We start from the raw sequence: 18,147 nt of genomic DNA, 5'->3' as shown, positions 1-18,147 counted from the left end.
AATAAACATTTTAAAAAATTAAAAAAAAGAATGAATACACACACACACATTTTTTTATTAGAGAGAGAGAGTGTGTGCAAGTGGAGAGGGGCAGAGAGACAGTGAGGGAATCTTAAGCAGGCTCCATGCTCAGCACAGAGCCTGATATGGGGCTTTATCGTATAACCCTGGGATCTTGACCTGTACCAGAATCAAGAGTCAGATGCTCAACCGACTGAGCCACCTAAGAACCCCAAGAATATTTTTGATGACAAAAAAATTTTTAACTCTTGACCAACAGGGTCAATAATTAACCCCTGTTAGGCCAAATTCTATTTGGTTGGCTTTCTTTTGCCTGTTCAGCTCCTTTCTCCTACAAAGAGCACATGCCTTTTTCCTCATCCATTTCTATGTGCCTTTTCTTATTTACTGATATATTAAAATATATTTTTTGAAACTTCATTTTCTGCTTTCAACATTGTGGTGTTAGAACAACATTGATGTAAAGTTTTCATCTGCTTTTTATCTATGGTGGCGTTTGTTTACCTTTCAACCTGTATTTATTCCTTAGAATGTATCCCAGCTAGTCTTGACATGTAAAAGTATGCCTTGAATTGAAAAAGAAGTGGAAAAGCATAGGTCTACAGATGACTTACTCATGAGCAGGTTTTTCAATGAATAAAGACATTTTGGTTCTTTGGGGCAGTACTCCAGTGTGAATTGCAGTGGAGCATTCACAATGTGCATGAAAATGAAAATATGTAGTAACACTGGTGGCTGGTTGAATTGGGGAGAAGGGGACCGGTCTCCCAGTTGGGTTCTTAGGAAGTTCTGTATTTTGAATTGAATTTAGCCAGTAGTAGAATTTTGTTGTTGATTATTAGAAAGTATACATAGTCTAGAATGCAACATCTTATTAAACAGTATGTTTTCCTGAATAGAGTGATAAAAAATTTTCTTGACCTGATGAAGAAAATATGATCCCATCTTGATCTCAGAAATTTGTACTTGAGATATTTGAACTTTTCATATTTGTAATATCCCAGAGTACCTTGTGATTTATTTAACAGTCAGTTATTAAAACCTGCAATTCTTAAACAATTAGTTTACTGATTAGGGGCAAGTTTGGTCTGTTTAATCTATGGCTAGAGAAAAAACATACTTTAACAGATTTTTATTTTATTAGACTCTGGACATAACTTTATTTGGGGGAACAAAGTGTATTTTAATGCTTTGTTCTAAATGTGGTAAAAAGTAATGGGAATAAATGTTCTAATGAAGAACAAATAAGTCCAAATTTTTTTACCAAGTATCAAAGAAAGCAAGAGGGATTGGTGATTTCAAAGTCTGAGAATTGGTTGACATCCCTCTGCCTTAGTTCTTGTCTCACTTCTCTTTAAAGTATTGAGTTCTTCCTGTTTTTTTCCTAGTAAGATAGAACGTGCTTATTAATTACTCTTTCTCAGATAATTGATATAATTCTAATTCAGCCTCCTGTTTTTAGTTTTTAGTTTGTTTATGTTGAAATGTAAAGAAGCAATTGATCCTATACATTTCCAGGCTTCTGTATAATAATTGATATTTACAGTGATGACTCTGAAACATCAAGAAAATACTATATGGTATATGCCCAAATATAAAGTAAGTTTTTTCTAAAACAATTTTTATTTCAGAAAAGAGTCTATATATAGACCCTTACTATAAATTTCTCTCTTGCTTTGTTTTGAAAAACTGTACTATTTGGTAAAGAGTCTAAAACTACTTCAAGCTGATTTTGAATGTGTAATTAGGTCACTTGTCTGAGTCAATGAAAAGGAATCAAATAAATTTAACAGATGTGTAGTAATTTTTCCTAGGTATATGACCTCAGAATTGTTCTAGTTACTGTTGAAAATAGACCTTTTAGTTTTCCATTGTGTTTAACAAATAGCAATTTTAGATGCAGTTGGTAATTAATATATATGGGAACTGTGGCTTAGGATGAATTTGCAGTGATAAGATTTTATATATATTCAAAAAGTGCTGTATCAAACAACTTAAATGGAAGTGAAGATGATTAACCTTTGAAAAGAGTGTTAGAGGACTTAAAAATGCCTTCAGTGATAAGGAATACATTACATACATTTGTTCAAAGATGTGCATAAAGATTTTGAATGAAGGTGTTTTATAAAACATAGGAGGTAGGAGAAAAAGCAGTATTTCAAAATTACCTTTTATTAATGCTGTTTTAAATCTGTGTATGTGGCGTGCCTGGGTGGCTCAGTCGGTTAAGTGTCCAACTCTTGATTTGGTCATGATCTCATGGTTTGTGAGATTGAGCCTTGCATCAGGCTCGGTGCTGTCAGCACAGAGCCTGCTTGGGATTCTTTCTCCTTCCTCCACCCCTCCCTCCTCAAAACTAAATAAACACTAAGAAAAATCTATATTTGCATCAAAATGAATTTAAATTTTATATTTATCTCTATTTATATTTCTTCAAAATTTTTAAAAATGTTTTTAATGTTTATTTTGAGAGACAGAGACAGAGACCATGTGTGAGAAGGGGAGGGGCAGAGAGAGAGAGGGAGACACAGCTCTGCTGACAGCTCAGAGCCTGACATGGGGCTCTAACTCACAAACTGAGATCGTGACCTGAGCCGAAGTCGGATGCCCAACCAAATGAGCCATCCAGGAGCCCCTAAAGTCTTTTTTCTTTTTCTTTTTCTTTTTCTTTTTTATTAAAGAGGAACTAGCTCTTTTTTTTAAATGTTTATTTGAGAGAGAGAGAGAACAAGAGAGAACGAGTAGGGGAAGGGCAGAGAGAGGGAAAGAGAGAATCCCAAGTATGCTCCTTGCTGTCAGTGCAGAGCCTGTTGTGGGGTTTGATCTCATGACTGAGAGATCATGACCTGAGCTGAAATCAAGAGTTGGATGTTTAACTGACTGAACCACCCGGGTGACCTTAGCTTTTTTTTTTTTTTTTTTTTTTTTTAATGTTTATTTATTTTTGAGAGAGAAAGAGAAAGAGAATCCCAAGCAGGCTCTGTGCAGTTAGTGCAGAGTCTGACATGGGTGAACTGTGAGATCATGACCTAAGCCAGAATTAAAGAGTCGAACACTCAACCAACTGAGCACCCAGGTGCCCTTGGAGAGTTTCTTTTCAAGTTCGTCAGAAAACATTGTTTCTAACTTCCTTATTATAAACATGGTACATCACCTTACATTTGGGATTTCTTTCTATTCAGGCTTATGTGGTATTAAGTTACATTTATTGTGCTTCCTTAAGGTGAAGTGTGTATAATGTTTTGAGAATTCTGCCAAAAAAATGTTATGGCTTAAAGAAAACTTTAGTTATCCTGAAAGAAACTTTTAATTTTTTTTTCTTAAATAGTTTATTGTCAAGTTGGTTTCCATACAACACCCCGTGCTCATCCCAACAAGTGCCCTCCTCCATGCCCATCACCCCCCTTCCCCTCTCCCCCACCCCCATAAGCCCTCAGTTCTCAGCATTCAAGAGTCTCTCATGGTTTGCCTCCCTCCCTCTCCCCAACTATTTTCCCCCTTCTCCTCTCCCATGGTCCTCCATTAAGTTCCTCCTAATCCACCTGTATGTGCAAACATATGGAGAACTTTTAATTTTGAGGCAGTTCATCTCTAATAATTCTCAACAAAGAACATGCTATTATATAAAGATTAATAAAAAGTATAATTTGATTACTCTTTTTTAAAAATCCTTTAAAAAATTAATACCTCTATCCAATAAATAACTCCAGCTTTTCAAGTTTTACTCTTATTTATCTAGATCCATTTTTGTTAATATATTAATAGTGATTTATTTTTTATTAATTAAAAAAAATTGCAGCTGTACCTTTTCCCCCAACACATCGCTTGACATCTGAAGAAGTATTTGATTTGGATGGGATACCCAGGGTTGATGTTTTGAAGAACCACTTAGTAAAAGAAGGTCGGGTAGATGAAGAAATTGCACTTAGAATTATCAATGAGGGTGCTGCCATCCTTCGGAGAGAGAAAACCATGATAGAAGTAGAGGCTCCAATTACAGGTATACTTATTTATGTTTTGGATATTGTTTTTTAAATTATACCATTATTTAGTTGCTTGGATATAAGGCTGCTTATTCTTCAGCCTATGGTATGCTAAATTAATATTACATGGACATTATCTTGAATTTCCAAATTATTTTTTGTAATTTTTTTTGAATTTTTGCCTGTTTTCAGTGAATAAGCATGATCCTAAGTAACTGAGTGCAGAAGTTGGTCTAATATGCTTTTGTGAAGGTTTCATCAGTTGTGTTGGCCATAATCCAATTTGATTCAACAAATTCTTACTTACTTTGCTTTCAATTATTAGAGGCAAATACCTCAGTGTCAACATAGCATTCAATAGAAAGTGTTATGTTAGAATGGAGATTTTACTGCCACCATTATAATTCTGTAATCTTAAAACATACACTTGGCTTCCTGAAGAGGAACTTTATAAATTTAGGTGAATATTTTGTCACTAACTACAAATTTCATTATTTTTGTCATATCTTGTTCTAGATCTTGAGCACATGAACACTTGGGTACACATCATCCCTACTAGGACTCTTCATAGACTCTGACTTCCTTCTGAGACTTTTCTTGATAGAATTTACATTATCTCTTATGTGAAAGAAATTAGAATTTAAGTAAAATTTGTTATTTCAGAGTTTTTTTTTCATATCTAATAATCTTCTTGTTTCAGTGTGTGGTGACATCCATGGCCAATTTTTTGATCTGATGAAACTTTTTGAAGTAGGAGGATCACCTGCTAATACACGATACCTTTTTCTTGGTGATTATGTGGACAGAGGTTATTTTAGTATAGAGGTAATAATCATAATACTGTCATTTGATTTGCTTTTAAGTGTTACCATAGATGATTTCCATTAATTCCTAGTAAAATAAGCTCCTTAAAGTACCTTTATTGGGCTCTTTTTAATACCTCTGCATATTCTGAAGGTTTTAGGTAAAAATACTATTTATTCTCTTCTGCCTTTCAAACTATTCTGTTTTCTTTGTAGTACTATGTTTATAAAATTATAATTTTTCCTGGTGGAAATTATGTGCAAACTCAGGGCTCTTTATTGTTCTGTTATCTGGTGGCCCTAAGGAGCTAGTGCTATTTACCCCTCTTGCATTACCCTATGTGAAAAAAGATTAATTGAATTTTATCTGATTAAGTAAAACATACTATAATGTTCATATTGCTTAAAACGTAGTGTTTCTATCCAACTTTCTATAGCTATTAAGACCCAAGTCATTTGTGTATTCTGAAAGTATTCATTTTTTTTTAAAAAAACTTAAGAGGCATTAAAATGACCTATTGATCATTACTTAACAGTACATGGTTTTTTGCTCCTTTTATTTCTCTAATTATATCAATAAAATAAGGTAAATATAGAACAATTTGCATTTTCTAATATATGCATCTCTCTTTTAAAATGAAAATGTGGCCGTATTATAATGTTGTTCTGTAACTTGCTTTTTTCATATATCTCTATACTGTGATGTCTTTCCAGGTCAGTATATATAAATTTATAATATTTTTAATAGCTGCATTATATTCTATTGAATAAAACCACAATTAATTTCATCAATTCCTTATTAGGTGTTCTCAGTTTTTTGTCATTACAAATGATGCTTCAGTGAACCAAGTTATTTATATATCTTTGCATACTTGCTAAATTATACCTGTGGGGCAGATTCTTGGAGGTAAAATTGTTGGATAAAAGCTCTGCTAATAGATACTTCTGTTGAGAATTTACTATGTTCCAAGCATATTGTAAGCACTTAACACACACTGATTAAGCAAATCCTCACAACAACAATATGAAATAAGTATTGTTACTTTATCCATTTTATAGATGAGGAACCTGAGGCTGTGCCCAAGGACACATTGTTAGTAAGCAGTGTAGCCAGTCTTATTCCAAGCCTGTACTCTTAACTACCTCTCCCAGTAGATAATTGAAGCTTTACCTGGTACATTTCCATGCTGGTTCATGTTGTTTATATCCCCCTTCAGTATTTTTAACCTCCTTTCTAAAGTACGCTAGGATTCATAGTAAGGAAGGAGTTCAGGACCCCTGTCCACCCAGTTTCCTTAGGGAATTTTGTTACACCCCCCCACCCCATTGTTCTTCCTTTATTCATAGTTTCTTCATCAGTCACCTTAAACTTCTCCACAGTTTCAAGGAAATCAGAAAATGGCCCTTCTGACAAAAAGATTGGGAGCTTTGACGAAAACAACAAAATGAACAATTTTAGGAAGCTTATTGGGAACTAAGCATATTGGTGTTTATGTCCTTGTGTTAGAGTGTTTATAGCTGACTCTTTTAATATATTTCACTGTTAAAAAAGGAAAATAATGAAGAAGCAAACTAAGCAAAAAAGACAGGTAGAGTTTAATAAGTATTTCCCTGGCTTAATTTCTTTTTTTTCCTTGTGAATAAAATGAAGGTGTGAACAGTTATAGATTTTAATATACCTTAATTTGTTAAAAATAAAGTTTGTTTTTCTTCTTGTGTATAATTGTATTTCCATATGAAATGTTTTTTTTGTTTTTTTGTTTTTGTTTTTGTTTTTGTTTTTTTCCCAAATAAGTAAAATGTGAGTTTATTATGTTAAATCTATTTAGAGGGGTGCCTGGCTGGCTCAGTCAGTAGAGCATGTGACTCTTGAATACAGAGTTGTGAACTCGAGCCCCACTCGAGTTGGGTGTAGATATTGCTTAAAAATAAAGCCTAAATAAATAAATAAATCTATTTAGACAAGAGCATCTGCTATACTGTTTATTTTTATATTCTTTTTATTTAAAAAAATATACTTTCTTTGAATCAGTTTAGATTAATAAGCACCTACCTTATGTAAGGCAACAAGTATAACCAACAAAATAAACATAAAAAAATAGGTATTGCCTTCATAAGGCAGCATAGCATAATGCTTAAGATCAGAAGATCAGATTCCTATCCCTTACTTAAAAGATTTGTGATTTCAGACAAGTTACTTGAGCTCTTTGCTTCAGTCTCCTCGTTTATAAAATAAGGATAATATTACATACTTCATAGGGTTGTTTGAGGAACAAATGAGGGGTATTAAATATTAGGTGCTTGATACATTGTAAGTACTCAATAAATGGTAGATGCTATTGTTTTTGACATTGTTACTATTTTATTTATTGATATACCTAATGAGAACAATGTGCTGATTGTTTTTACCGCAAATAGTCTGTAAATCTAAAGCAATTAAATAGATTGTTTGACTCATTCATTCAACAGGTATTTATTATTCTTTTGCTGTTTGGAGGTTTCTAGGAGTGGAGGATGAGAGTGAATTAAGATGACAAAGTCCCTGATTTCATGGAGCTTATATTTTAGTAAAGGACAAAGAGAAAAAGATAGTAAAGAATAATAGAGACTGTAAGGACAATAGGGTTAGAGGAAAAGGAGCAAAGATCAAACAACTTAAACAAAAATATAAGTCAAGCTCACTCAAAACATTTTCTTTTGCAGTGTGTCTTATATTTATGGGTCCTGAAGATTCTTTACCCAAGCACATTATTTCTTCTGAGAGGCAATCATGAATGCAGACACCTTACTGAATATTTTACCTTTAAGCAGGAATGTGAGTACTGCCATGAGAAATATTTTCACTTCCTCAGTAATCTTTTGGAGTGATGTGGGTAGTAAGAGTTTGGAAACTTTACAGTGTAACATTAAGAACAGATTTTGTGTCCAAACACATAAAGCTTTAAGGATGATTGTCAAGAGCTCTCTAGTGGTTACCGGTGTTTCATTCAGACGTTTTCATTTCAATATTTCCTGTTAAGTTTGCTTTTACAGATATATTTAAAAACAGTGTTGAGTTTTGTGTGTAGTTCTAATGTTTAAGTGATTTTTTAAGAGGAAGATTAAAAACCAAAAGGAAAAAAAATTGTTCTTGCAGTAAAGATTTTTGTTCCCCAATATTGAAGCTGTCTCATGAAGCTTCTTAAATTAATTGCTCATAGTGTCATCATTGCAGATCGTTTCTTTTTTTTTTTTTTTTTTAATGTTTCATTTATTTCTGAGAGAGAGAGACCGCATGAGTAGGGGAGGGTCACAGAGAGAGGGAGACAGAGAATCTGAAACAGTCTCCAGGCTCTGAGCTGGCTGTCAGCACAGAGCCCGATGTGGGGCTTGAACCCATGAACTGCGAGATCATGACCTGAGCCCAAGTTGGACACTTAACCGACTGAGCCACCCAGGTGCCCCGCAGATTGTTTCAAAGACACTGTTAATGAATTGAAATTCTTAACCTACAATGTTTATCTCATTTCTCTCTTAAATTATTGTGGAAATGGCAATCTATAATAGCCAGAAGCAACAATATGATATAGGGCAGTATTTGACCTTTTTTCACATCTCTTAACTGTGTGCTTATTAAGTTAATATTCATGACTATATTGTCTTAGAGTTAAGTTGTAAGAGTAGAAATAATATCAGAATTATGGAGATTCATGATCCAGTAAAAATCATATTACTAGAGACTTTCAGTAAAAGAAGAAAAATATACTGGTAAGTAATAGCAGAGGGGGGCAAAGTCATATAACTTGAATGATCAGGTAGGTAACCTAAATGAATAGGTTATGCATAATAACATAATAAAAATAATAAACAGATGAATAAAAGATGAGACCTGGAAAGTGCTTTGACCCAAAAGCAATCAATGTAAAAATTTTATTAAACCACAGTGCTAGAAAATAGATCTGTTAGCAGACTACCAGTTTAGAACCTCTGGTTGCTGGATATAGACTTTCTCATATTTGAATGTTACAGTATTAAAAATGGAAAAAAGAATAAGCTCTTTTTTTCCTTTAGGTAATCAACAAACCACCTACCAAAATTTCAGCAAAAATTAAAATATCCAGGAATTTAAAGATATAAAGGAGCAAAGGGATCTCAGTAAAACTAAATAACAGTTGGGTTTGGTGGAGTTTTTTATCTTGTGTTATTTTGGCTTCATGCTTCACTGCCCATTTTAAGCATTCATTGTAGACTAAAGGAACCCCTCTGTTTCTCCAATATATGAATAAGATATCTTTTCCTTTTTTTTTTTTTAATTGGATGGACCTTGAGTTTTGATGTGATGATATAGTCATCTTCCCTGTAACAACAAAGTAGTCACTGACTCTCATAGTAAAATAAAGCATTGAAATTATTTTAGCTTTAAGTATAATTTTAGTTTAGCCTTATCTGGTCTATAAAATAGGTAAAGGGTTGAGCTGTTTTTTAGAAATTTGACTTATTTATTTTAAGTAATATTTTATGATGATCTACTGCATACCCGAAATAAATTTAGAGACCACAAATATTTTGTCTTCATAAGATCAATGCCACTGCTTATTTTATTAATTCTCATACAGCAAGACGCTTTCCTTTTTAGAAAAAATTGTATACAGTAAAATTCACTGTTGTGTTTAGTTTTGAGTTTTGACAAGTGCATAGAGCTGCCTACCACTGTAGTCATGATAAAGAAAAATTTCATTGTCCCATAAATTCCTTTTTGCTGACTTTTATAGTTACCCCTTTATCCACCCTCAACACCTGGATGCCACTTGGCTGTTATCTGTGTATATAATTTTCTTGCCTTGGTTTCAACAGTCAATTATAGATAGATAGGTACATAGGTCGGTCAGTTGGTCAGTGGGTCGATTGATAGATCTTCAAAATGATCAACTAGTATTGTAATTTTCAATTATTTTTCTTCTAGGTAAAATTAAATATTCAGAAAGAGTCTATGAAGCTTGTATGGAAGCTTTTGATAGCCTGCCTCTTGCTGCACTTTTAAATCAACAATTTCTTTGTGTTCATGGTGGACTTTCACCAGAAATACACACACTGGATGATATTAGGAGAGTGAGTATACATTGTAGTTCCACAGTTGATTCCTATTGATAATACATTGTTGGGTAGAGATTAGAAGCTTTTAATTTCTCTTCACTGCCAAGATTAGTAATGGTAAAAATTACTAAACTGATATTTTAAGACAATATCCTCTAACCATTCAGAACTATGTAGTATGGACAGTATTCAAAGTTGGTACCACTTTTCTGTGTCCATTCTATTCTCACTTTTGACAAGTTATTTTCTTTTCTTTGTTTCTTTCTTTTCTTTCTTTTACAGTTAGATAGATTCAAAGAGCCACCTGCATTTGGACCAATGTGTGACTTGCTATGGTCCGATCCTTCTGAAGATTTTGGAAACGAAAAATCACAGGAACATTTTAGTCACAATACAGTTCGAGGATGTTCTTATTTTTATAAGTAAGGAAAAATATCCAAGATTAAACACATTTTAGTTGTTAAAATAGCATGTATTTCATATAGAAAACCATTATTTTACTTAATTTACTTTTTTCCCCCACAGCTATCCAGCAGTGTGTGAATTTTTGCAAAACAATAATTTGTTATCGATTATTAGAGCTCATGAAGCTCAAGATGCAGGGTAAGAATTCTGTTTCCCTGACCCAAATTAACACCTTATGTACAAATCAAACTTAGTAACTCATAATTGATGCTTTACGATGCATATTAAGCTATTTGTTTTACAGCTATAGAATGTACAGAAAAAGTCAAACTACAGGGTTCCCTTCATTAATAACAATTTTTTCGGCACCTAATTACTTAGATGTCTACAATAATAAAGGTAAGATGTTGTTGATAAAAAAATTGTTAAACAACTTAGCTTTTTTATTGACTTAATTTTTGGAAATAATGGAAAAGAGGCATTGTTTAAAACTGTAACTATCCAAATCTCATTATAAAAAAGTATAAGATATAAGGGAGGGGAGAGAATAAGAAATACAAATCCAAAATGTGAAACTTCTCATATGTAACCATTCCACAGCTTGTCAGTCATAAAAGCTGTCTTATAAAAGAATGCTCTGAATTAAGTAAAGAAATCAAACATGATTTTCTCAAACTCCCCTTTCTTAAATCTTTCCCCTTATAATCAAGAGAATGTTTTCCTGTCTGCATAAAGCTCCTGCTGCTGCTTTGACCATTTCATGTATTTGCACTGTATAGTTAATTTAGTTTATCATGTTTCTTGTTTTATGTTCACTGATCTAGGTTCTGTTTCCCTTTCTTATTCCCTACTTTTACCTCTACAGTCTTATCATTGTCCCATGAAGATTTGTAGTTGAACCTTCTTTAATTAATTCATCTGACCTCTATTTCAGGGATATATTCTTCCTTTCTTTTTACTACTCTTTTTTCCTTTTTTCGTATATTTTTTTCTCTATCTCCTGTTTCACTAGTTTCCCTTCCCTCTCCTTCTGTCCAGATTTAATCTGTCTATAATAATTGAGTTTCACTTAACTTTGAACATAGCTTATTGACAGATAATACCAAAGGATCTTAATCTAGTTAAGTGTGTGCCAAGGACATTGAAGATGAGGGTGGGTATGTTTACGTAGTTCACATTTTCAGAAGAGGAAATTAAGAAGCCAGCTTCTATTCTGTCTTGACATGTCTGGAATTCAGTTGACTATGCCATAGTTTCCAGGGTCACTGGAACAGATGTGCCAGGAGGAAAGAACAGAAGGTTAGAGACTTTTGAAAGTATTAGAGAAATAATGAGGTCATTGCTAAATATGGGTCATGGAGTTCAAAAAAGGAACAGAATAAGAGGTGTTTTTTTTTTCTTGAGATGATGGTTAAAAGATTAAAACAATGGTAGTATGCTATATAATAACTTTGATTCATCGTATGCTACAGAAACTTAATACTTATATTAATTACCAAAACAACCACACCATGGACTGAGTTGCTTATCTTCAGAAGCTATTATCCGTGTAGCCTCTAAGGATTATGCCAGCGCTAAAATATCCTTTTAAATTATAGTTTGGTTTATAAACTATAACTATAGAGTTATCTAGTGATGTGTGGCTTCACTTTTGAGGAAAATTGTATCTAAGTTTTAACTCCATTCTCAAGAACAGAATAGAGTGCTGCATTTAACTTTGTACCAGCCGCTCTACTACCTGGTGACCTCCCCTTGTCAACATTGTAAGACCTAGTGTTCAGTGCTCAGTTGATTACTGTCTTATTGGTTGACTTCTGTCAGTTTGACTTACGGGGTAAAGGGATTACTTTTCTGAGTATTCAGAAAAGAAACTCAAACCATTGAATCTGTCTTGTCAAAATCAAATGTCTCTTAGTAGTGATTGGTCTGTACATAGTGTTAATGATTTGAATGCTTACATAGTATGGGTATGTTTGTAATGTTTCATTCCATCTATAAGGCAATTTTCTAGATTCTCTCTCTCGCTCTCTCTTGTTTTAAAGCTGAAGGCTTGGTATCCACCCCTAATTTCTGAGGCTAAATTTAAAATACTTTTATTTCATAAGGGAAACAAACATATTACTTGTGACTTTGTATTAGACAGAATCCCACATCTTAGAATTTAATGTTTGCATTTTCATTAAAATGGAAAAAAAGTAACCACATAATTATTATATCTACAAAGCATTTTATACTAAAAGCATATACTTTCATGTGAAATACATTCTCTGACCATAAAACAAACTTCTGAGATAGGTAGGGTGGACATAATAGTCCTTTTTTATAAATGAGAAATAAGCTAGTTAAATAATTTACTAAGCATTATGAAGATAGTATGTGCTATAGCTTAGATTAGAATCTAGCCCATCTAACCCATTGTTCCATAAAATAATACAACCAGTGGCTAAAATCTTTGTAGTTAATTTAAGATATTTCTTTTAGCATATTGAAACATTAGAAGGATACCTGAAATTGAGATGAGTATGTTACCTTTGGGTTATTTGGTTATAGTATTTTTAATGGAATTTTTTCTAAATGAAGTAAAATATTTCTTTGTGGTAGTTTCACTTGATTTCCCATATTAAATGAAATAAATACATTTATATAATCATAAAAAAACTACTTTTTGGGGGTTTTGTTTTGTTTTGTTTTGTTTTTTTGCTTTATTACAATTTAGCTACCTTTTCAGGTTGCCTGCAACTAAAAAGAGTCTCTTAAATTTCTTCAACTTGTATGAACTTCTAAACCTAGAAAATTGCTCATTGCCATTCTGTGTTTCTTCTAAAAATTGAGTTTTCACAATTTTGGATTTAGTAAAAGTGCATGTTCATCATTAAATTATAAAGTGAACCAAACATTCTACAAATAATCTGGAAGTTTTATTAATAATAAGTATAGATCTGACTATGCTTTATATGAAAGTGTGTTAAAAAGTGTGTTTTTTAGTTCTTGTCTCCCTCTACTAGTCCTTATTCAACTCACCCCTTGATTCCCTACCCCCTTAAAATAATATTTTCTTCTGTTATGTGTATTAGACTTTTGGAGCTTAAAGACAAATTGTTACATTCACATTCAAATTTATCTTGCAGCTGCTGTATTAAAGTATGAAAATAATGTGATGAATATTCGACAATTTAACTGTTCTCCACATCCTTACTGGTTGCCCAATTTTATGGATGTCTTCACATGGTCTTTACCCTTTGTTGGAGAAAAAGGTACGATTCTTTTTTTTTTTTTTTTAATACTCCAGTTTACTATTGCAGGCACATACTTACTAAAGGAAACTGAAGTCTAGTTTCACTGTGGGTTCAGCTCTACTTGTGTCAGTGGGTGTGGATATGAGAGCCTGAAAGATATTTTGGTTAGCTGTTTATAGCCCCCATGTGAGGGTGTCTGGGGGACTAGGAGAAGACTTATAAATAGCCTGATGTTGTCTTCAGCTGTTGGGTTTTACTTTCTGCTTTTCTTTAGCTTAAATCTTTTATTAGGAATGGAGGGATAGCTTTGCTTTGGAATGGACACTTTTGCATATTTTAACACCACTTTTGAGGGATATCAGAGTATTTTATGGGAGAATTTAAAAGCCCTAGTTTTGGGCAATGTTAGTCATATTTTAACAATTCTATACCTGAGAAAAATGATAAAGAGAAATTCAGGTTCAAACCTAATATTTGTTTTCCTATATAAAAATATGTATACAAATTTAGTGGTGATGCTTTCTGATAATTTCCAGTAATACATTAGTTTATGCTAAATAGGCTTTTTAAGAGAACATAAATGCTATTTAAGAAATTATTTTCTATTTTTTTTTCTAGTTGTATAGAAATCTTAGGATTTCTTCTTTTCCATTTAGTGTTAATTTCTCCACAAGGCAGTGCCTCAGTTACCATATGTGGAAAATAAGAGTATGAGAGTACAGATATGATTGTAAAACATTGTGTTCTATATCCCTCTCTATTTTTTCTCACCTCTTCCATGTTACAAAATGTTCCTTTCTGTTTGAAATATGATATTTCTGCCAATGCAATTTTGGGTTCTAAAATACAGAGCTAATACTTAAACTGTGTATGTTAAACAGACTTTTTGAAGATTGCCTTCAGTCTTCATAAGTTACTCAGTAGGTCAACATTAAGTTAATATGCAGATAGAATTACCCACTTTAGCATTTGAGAAGGGGGCCAGTAAAGGGCTTAGGTGCAAGGGATGCATTACACTTATAACCTTCTATCTTTGGGGTATGAGAAATAGTTCAATCATAGCATCATCAGGCTAAAGGGAATTTAAGAATTCATATTGCTTATTCTCCTGCCTTTAGGCTAGACTTCAGCTCAACTATTTTAATGTAATATGAGTGGGGTTGGGGGGTTGGAAAGAAAGGGGAGGATAAGGTAGGAGGAAAATGGACATTTCATGGGTTCTAATTTGATTTTCTAATGGCTCTGCAATAAAGAAATACAGTACTTCATTATATTTAGTCTAAATATTTATATCATGAGAAAAGAAATAGGGATCATAGCTTTTCTTAACTAATGCACCTGTCAAAAACCAGAGCATAATAGGATTTTAAAACTAATAGTGAACTTAATAATCATGTAGTCTCACTCCTTCTGAGAGGTGAGAAAATTTAATCTAGTTTCTGGAGATCTCTTGTAAGTAAAGATAGAGAATCAGGTTTCTATCAGTGTTCCTACATTTGAAGTCTGCTACTAAGTAATCTTTTGTTCTTTTTTTGCCACTTTAAATCATCTTATAAAGATGAGGAAGTATTCAAACCTTTTGACCATTTTTGTTTTTTCCCTGTGGATCTTCTCCAAATTATTCATATCTTTCTAAAAATGTGAAGCTCAGATTTGAACATTATACGCAAATAGAATTCTAACTAATGTTGAGCACAGTAAGATTTTTTCAAACTCTGCATATTTTTCCATTTTAATACATGTTAGTTGTTTAGATAGCCTAACTACTTGGTTCTAATGAAGATTTTCTTTTGTTGTGAATAACAGCAAATGACGTCTCATTTGTTCCACTTTGAAAAAGCCAATTTGACTCTGATCTAGTCTCTGAGAAGCAACTAACTTAAGCCAGAGGATCCCTTAGAGGCTGATTGAATCCTAAAGTTAGATAAAATCTGTATTTTTAACCTTTTGAGAGCTTTTTATTTCTTAAAAAAAAATCCAATGTTGGAAATTTTCCACCATATACAAAGGTAGAATAAATATGATGAATTGCTAGGTACCAATTACTCAACTTCAATAATTTGGTCCAGTTATCAAATCATGGCCAGTGTTGTTTCATTTATATACCTATCCACTACTCCCCACCCAACACTTAATTATTTTGGGTCATATATCAGCCATTTTTTTTGTAGCTATAAATATTTTAGAATGAATCTGTAAAAGATAAGGACTCTTTTTTATTATTAAAGTAATTACACAAACATATTCATTAATTTCTTAACAGAAATCCTTTTGAGAATCTGATGAAAGTTAGGGACTTCGCCTCAGAAAAACATATGTACATTTGTACATAAATATTAACATCTTCAGGATGCTTGTAGATCTGTAGTAAACTGGCAAACTCCGGTTTACTGGTCCCAATTTAGGAACCTCTGTTCTAGAGGGTTTAATAAAGTATGATCTTCCATAGAAGGTCATACTTGTAATACTTATTCATTTACTAGATTTTTTGAAAGTTTTTTTTTTTATTCCAATGACTAAGGATTCAAAATTATAAGTAAGACAGGACTTTGCAGATTAATAGAGGATTTAAGATAAATGAATATTGATAACAAAATATGTGTTCCTAGAGAAGTCTAGTTTTATAGGAATTAAAAGGAGGAGGTAAATTATATTTGTTAGAGGGCTTAAAGTAGTATTTGAACCAGGGATTGAAGAATGGTAGAATTGGAATTGTATATATGGGCAGGAGAATTCTAGGTAAGAATTTACTAAGCCTGAGTCAGAAAGCAAGAGAGCATAACACTGACAACACTGACAAATGTTGAGGGGTTCAGACTGATTTGCAGTTAAAGTATATGAAGGTCAGTAGTAGAAAAAGAATGAAAAGTTAAGTCACAGCTAGCTCATGAGGATTTTGATTGCCACACAGAGAATTTGGAACTTTGATAAATGGTGGGAAGCAGCTGAAACAGTATTGACCATGATAGTCATTTAGAAAAATTGGTGAAATGGCCTGGAAGACTAGAAGTTGGGCTACCTGTTTTATGAAGCTCTATCAAGAGTCAGCTGGAAATATAATAAAGCCCTGGTAGCATTAAGAATAGAGAGCAGGGGAGAACCGCAAGAACTATTGAGATGAGATGAGTTAAGACTTAACAAGATTGTATGTTGCAGGGGAGGGAATGGTTGAAGATGACTTGGATGTTTGAGTCTGGTAATGATATTACCATTAACACTCTGTGATGAAAACCTGTTATTTTAGGTATACCCCTTACTCTGGTTATAGCTACTCTTGATCTTCATTGGGATTGCTAGGCCTTTGACCATGTCATTTTCTTATTAGTCAGGTCACTCCTTGCCTCTCTTCCTTCTTAATGCACCTTCATACTCCTTTCTCTCTCTTTTTGCTATTTCATTTATCTTACAAATCTTAGCCCCAGTAAATCCAACAATCCATTTTCTCCATTCTTATAGCCAGGGTATGGAACACTGCTGGAGATATTTATACAGCCTTATGAAGTAGTACCACTTTTTGATTGCTAGCATTGGTTGGGTTCTCGATAGTACCTAAACATTTTTGGTGTCACTAATCTGCTTCCTTTCCCTTTTCCCTTAGGAAATATTATCAATTTAACTTTTTTTCTCTTAAACACTTTTTTTTTTTGTAGCCACTTCTCTTACTCTCACTAGTGGAGCTTTCTCTACCTATTGTTCCCTTATTACAAACTGCACTCATCTTGAAGTCTTGTCTTGTTGAAGAGGTGACCCTTCCATCTAGGATTAGCCCTTCTTTTTTAAAAAATTTTTTTAATGTTTTTATTTATTTCTGAGAGAGAGAGACACACACACACAGTGTGAGCAGGGGAGGGTCAGAGAGAGAGGGAGATACAGAATCTGAAGCAGGCTCCAGGCTCTGAGCTAGCTGTCAGCACAGATAGTCGGTGCTTAACCGACTGAGCCACCCAGGCGCCCCTAGGGTTAGCTCTTCTAACTTGACTCTAGGATTCCATTATGCTTCTATTTTTTCATTAAACTTCCTTCATCTCTTAGGTCTTCTGTATTTTCAAACTCTCTCTATTAAGTTCTTTATAAATTGTTCAAATCTATCTGATCTTTATTTTGAAGATTAAATAAAATGTCCCCTATCTGATATTTTCTTTGGCAACTACTATGCTATTATTCTTGTGCCTTTCTTTCACAGTTAAGTTTCTGGATGAAAAGTACTATATGCTTAAAAGCTACTATTTATTAGTCATAAATGACTTCTGGTAGCTTTCAAGATAAACCTTAATCTGTCATAAAAGGTCGTTGGACCTTCCCTACTTTTTCAGCCTCATTTCTTTCCTTCTCATCTTATTCTCTATGTTCTAGCTATAACACAGCATTGCCAGTTACCTGTATATGTTATGCTCATTACATTTCATGCCTTTATATTTTGTCTTTATTTTTTCAGAACAGTTTTAATGAGATATAATTCACATCTCATACAATTAACCTATTTAAATCCTACAGTCCATTGGTTTTTAATATATTCGTGGAGTTGTGCAGTGATCACCACAATCATTTTTGAAACATTTTAATCATCCTCCCAAAGAAGCCTATATCCATTAGCAGTCACTCCCCATTTCCTCCTGCCTCTCATAG

At 33.2% G+C, this 18,147-nt stretch overlaps 1 protein-coding gene across 4 annotated transcripts in view; it reads left to right on the top strand.

Annotated features, from left to right (window-relative positions):
* Positions 1-18,147, top strand: part of PPP3CB (protein phosphatase 3 catalytic subunit beta) — a 53,046-nt gene that overhangs the window by 11,699 nt on the left and 23,200 nt on the right. For all 4 annotated transcript variants that reach the window (XM_039235174.1, XM_039235172.1, XM_039235173.1 and 1 more), the window contains exons 2-9: positions 3,821-4,021; positions 4,705-4,829; positions 7,511-7,622; positions 9,750-9,895; positions 10,163-10,302; positions 10,406-10,483; positions 10,590-10,684; positions 13,414-13,539. In XM_039235174.1, the coding sequence (XP_039091105.1) occupies positions 3,821-4,021; positions 4,705-4,829; positions 7,511-7,622; positions 9,750-9,895; positions 10,163-10,302; positions 10,406-10,483; positions 10,590-10,684; positions 13,414-13,539 (1,023 nt within the window). The remainder of the gene's footprint in view (positions 1-3,820; positions 4,022-4,704; positions 4,830-7,510; positions 7,623-9,749; positions 9,896-10,162; positions 10,303-10,405; positions 10,484-10,589; positions 10,685-13,413; positions 13,540-18,147) is intronic.

This window comes from Hyaena hyaena, unplaced genomic scaffold (genome assembly GCF_003009895.1).
Source record: "Hyaena hyaena isolate Hyena2069 unplaced genomic scaffold, ASM300989v1 scaffold_97, whole genome shotgun sequence".
In the NCBI taxonomy this organism is placed as follows: Eukaryota; Metazoa; Chordata; class Mammalia; order Carnivora; family Hyaenidae; genus Hyaena; species Hyaena hyaena.
This window is presented reverse-complemented; position numbering and strand designations above follow the sequence as displayed.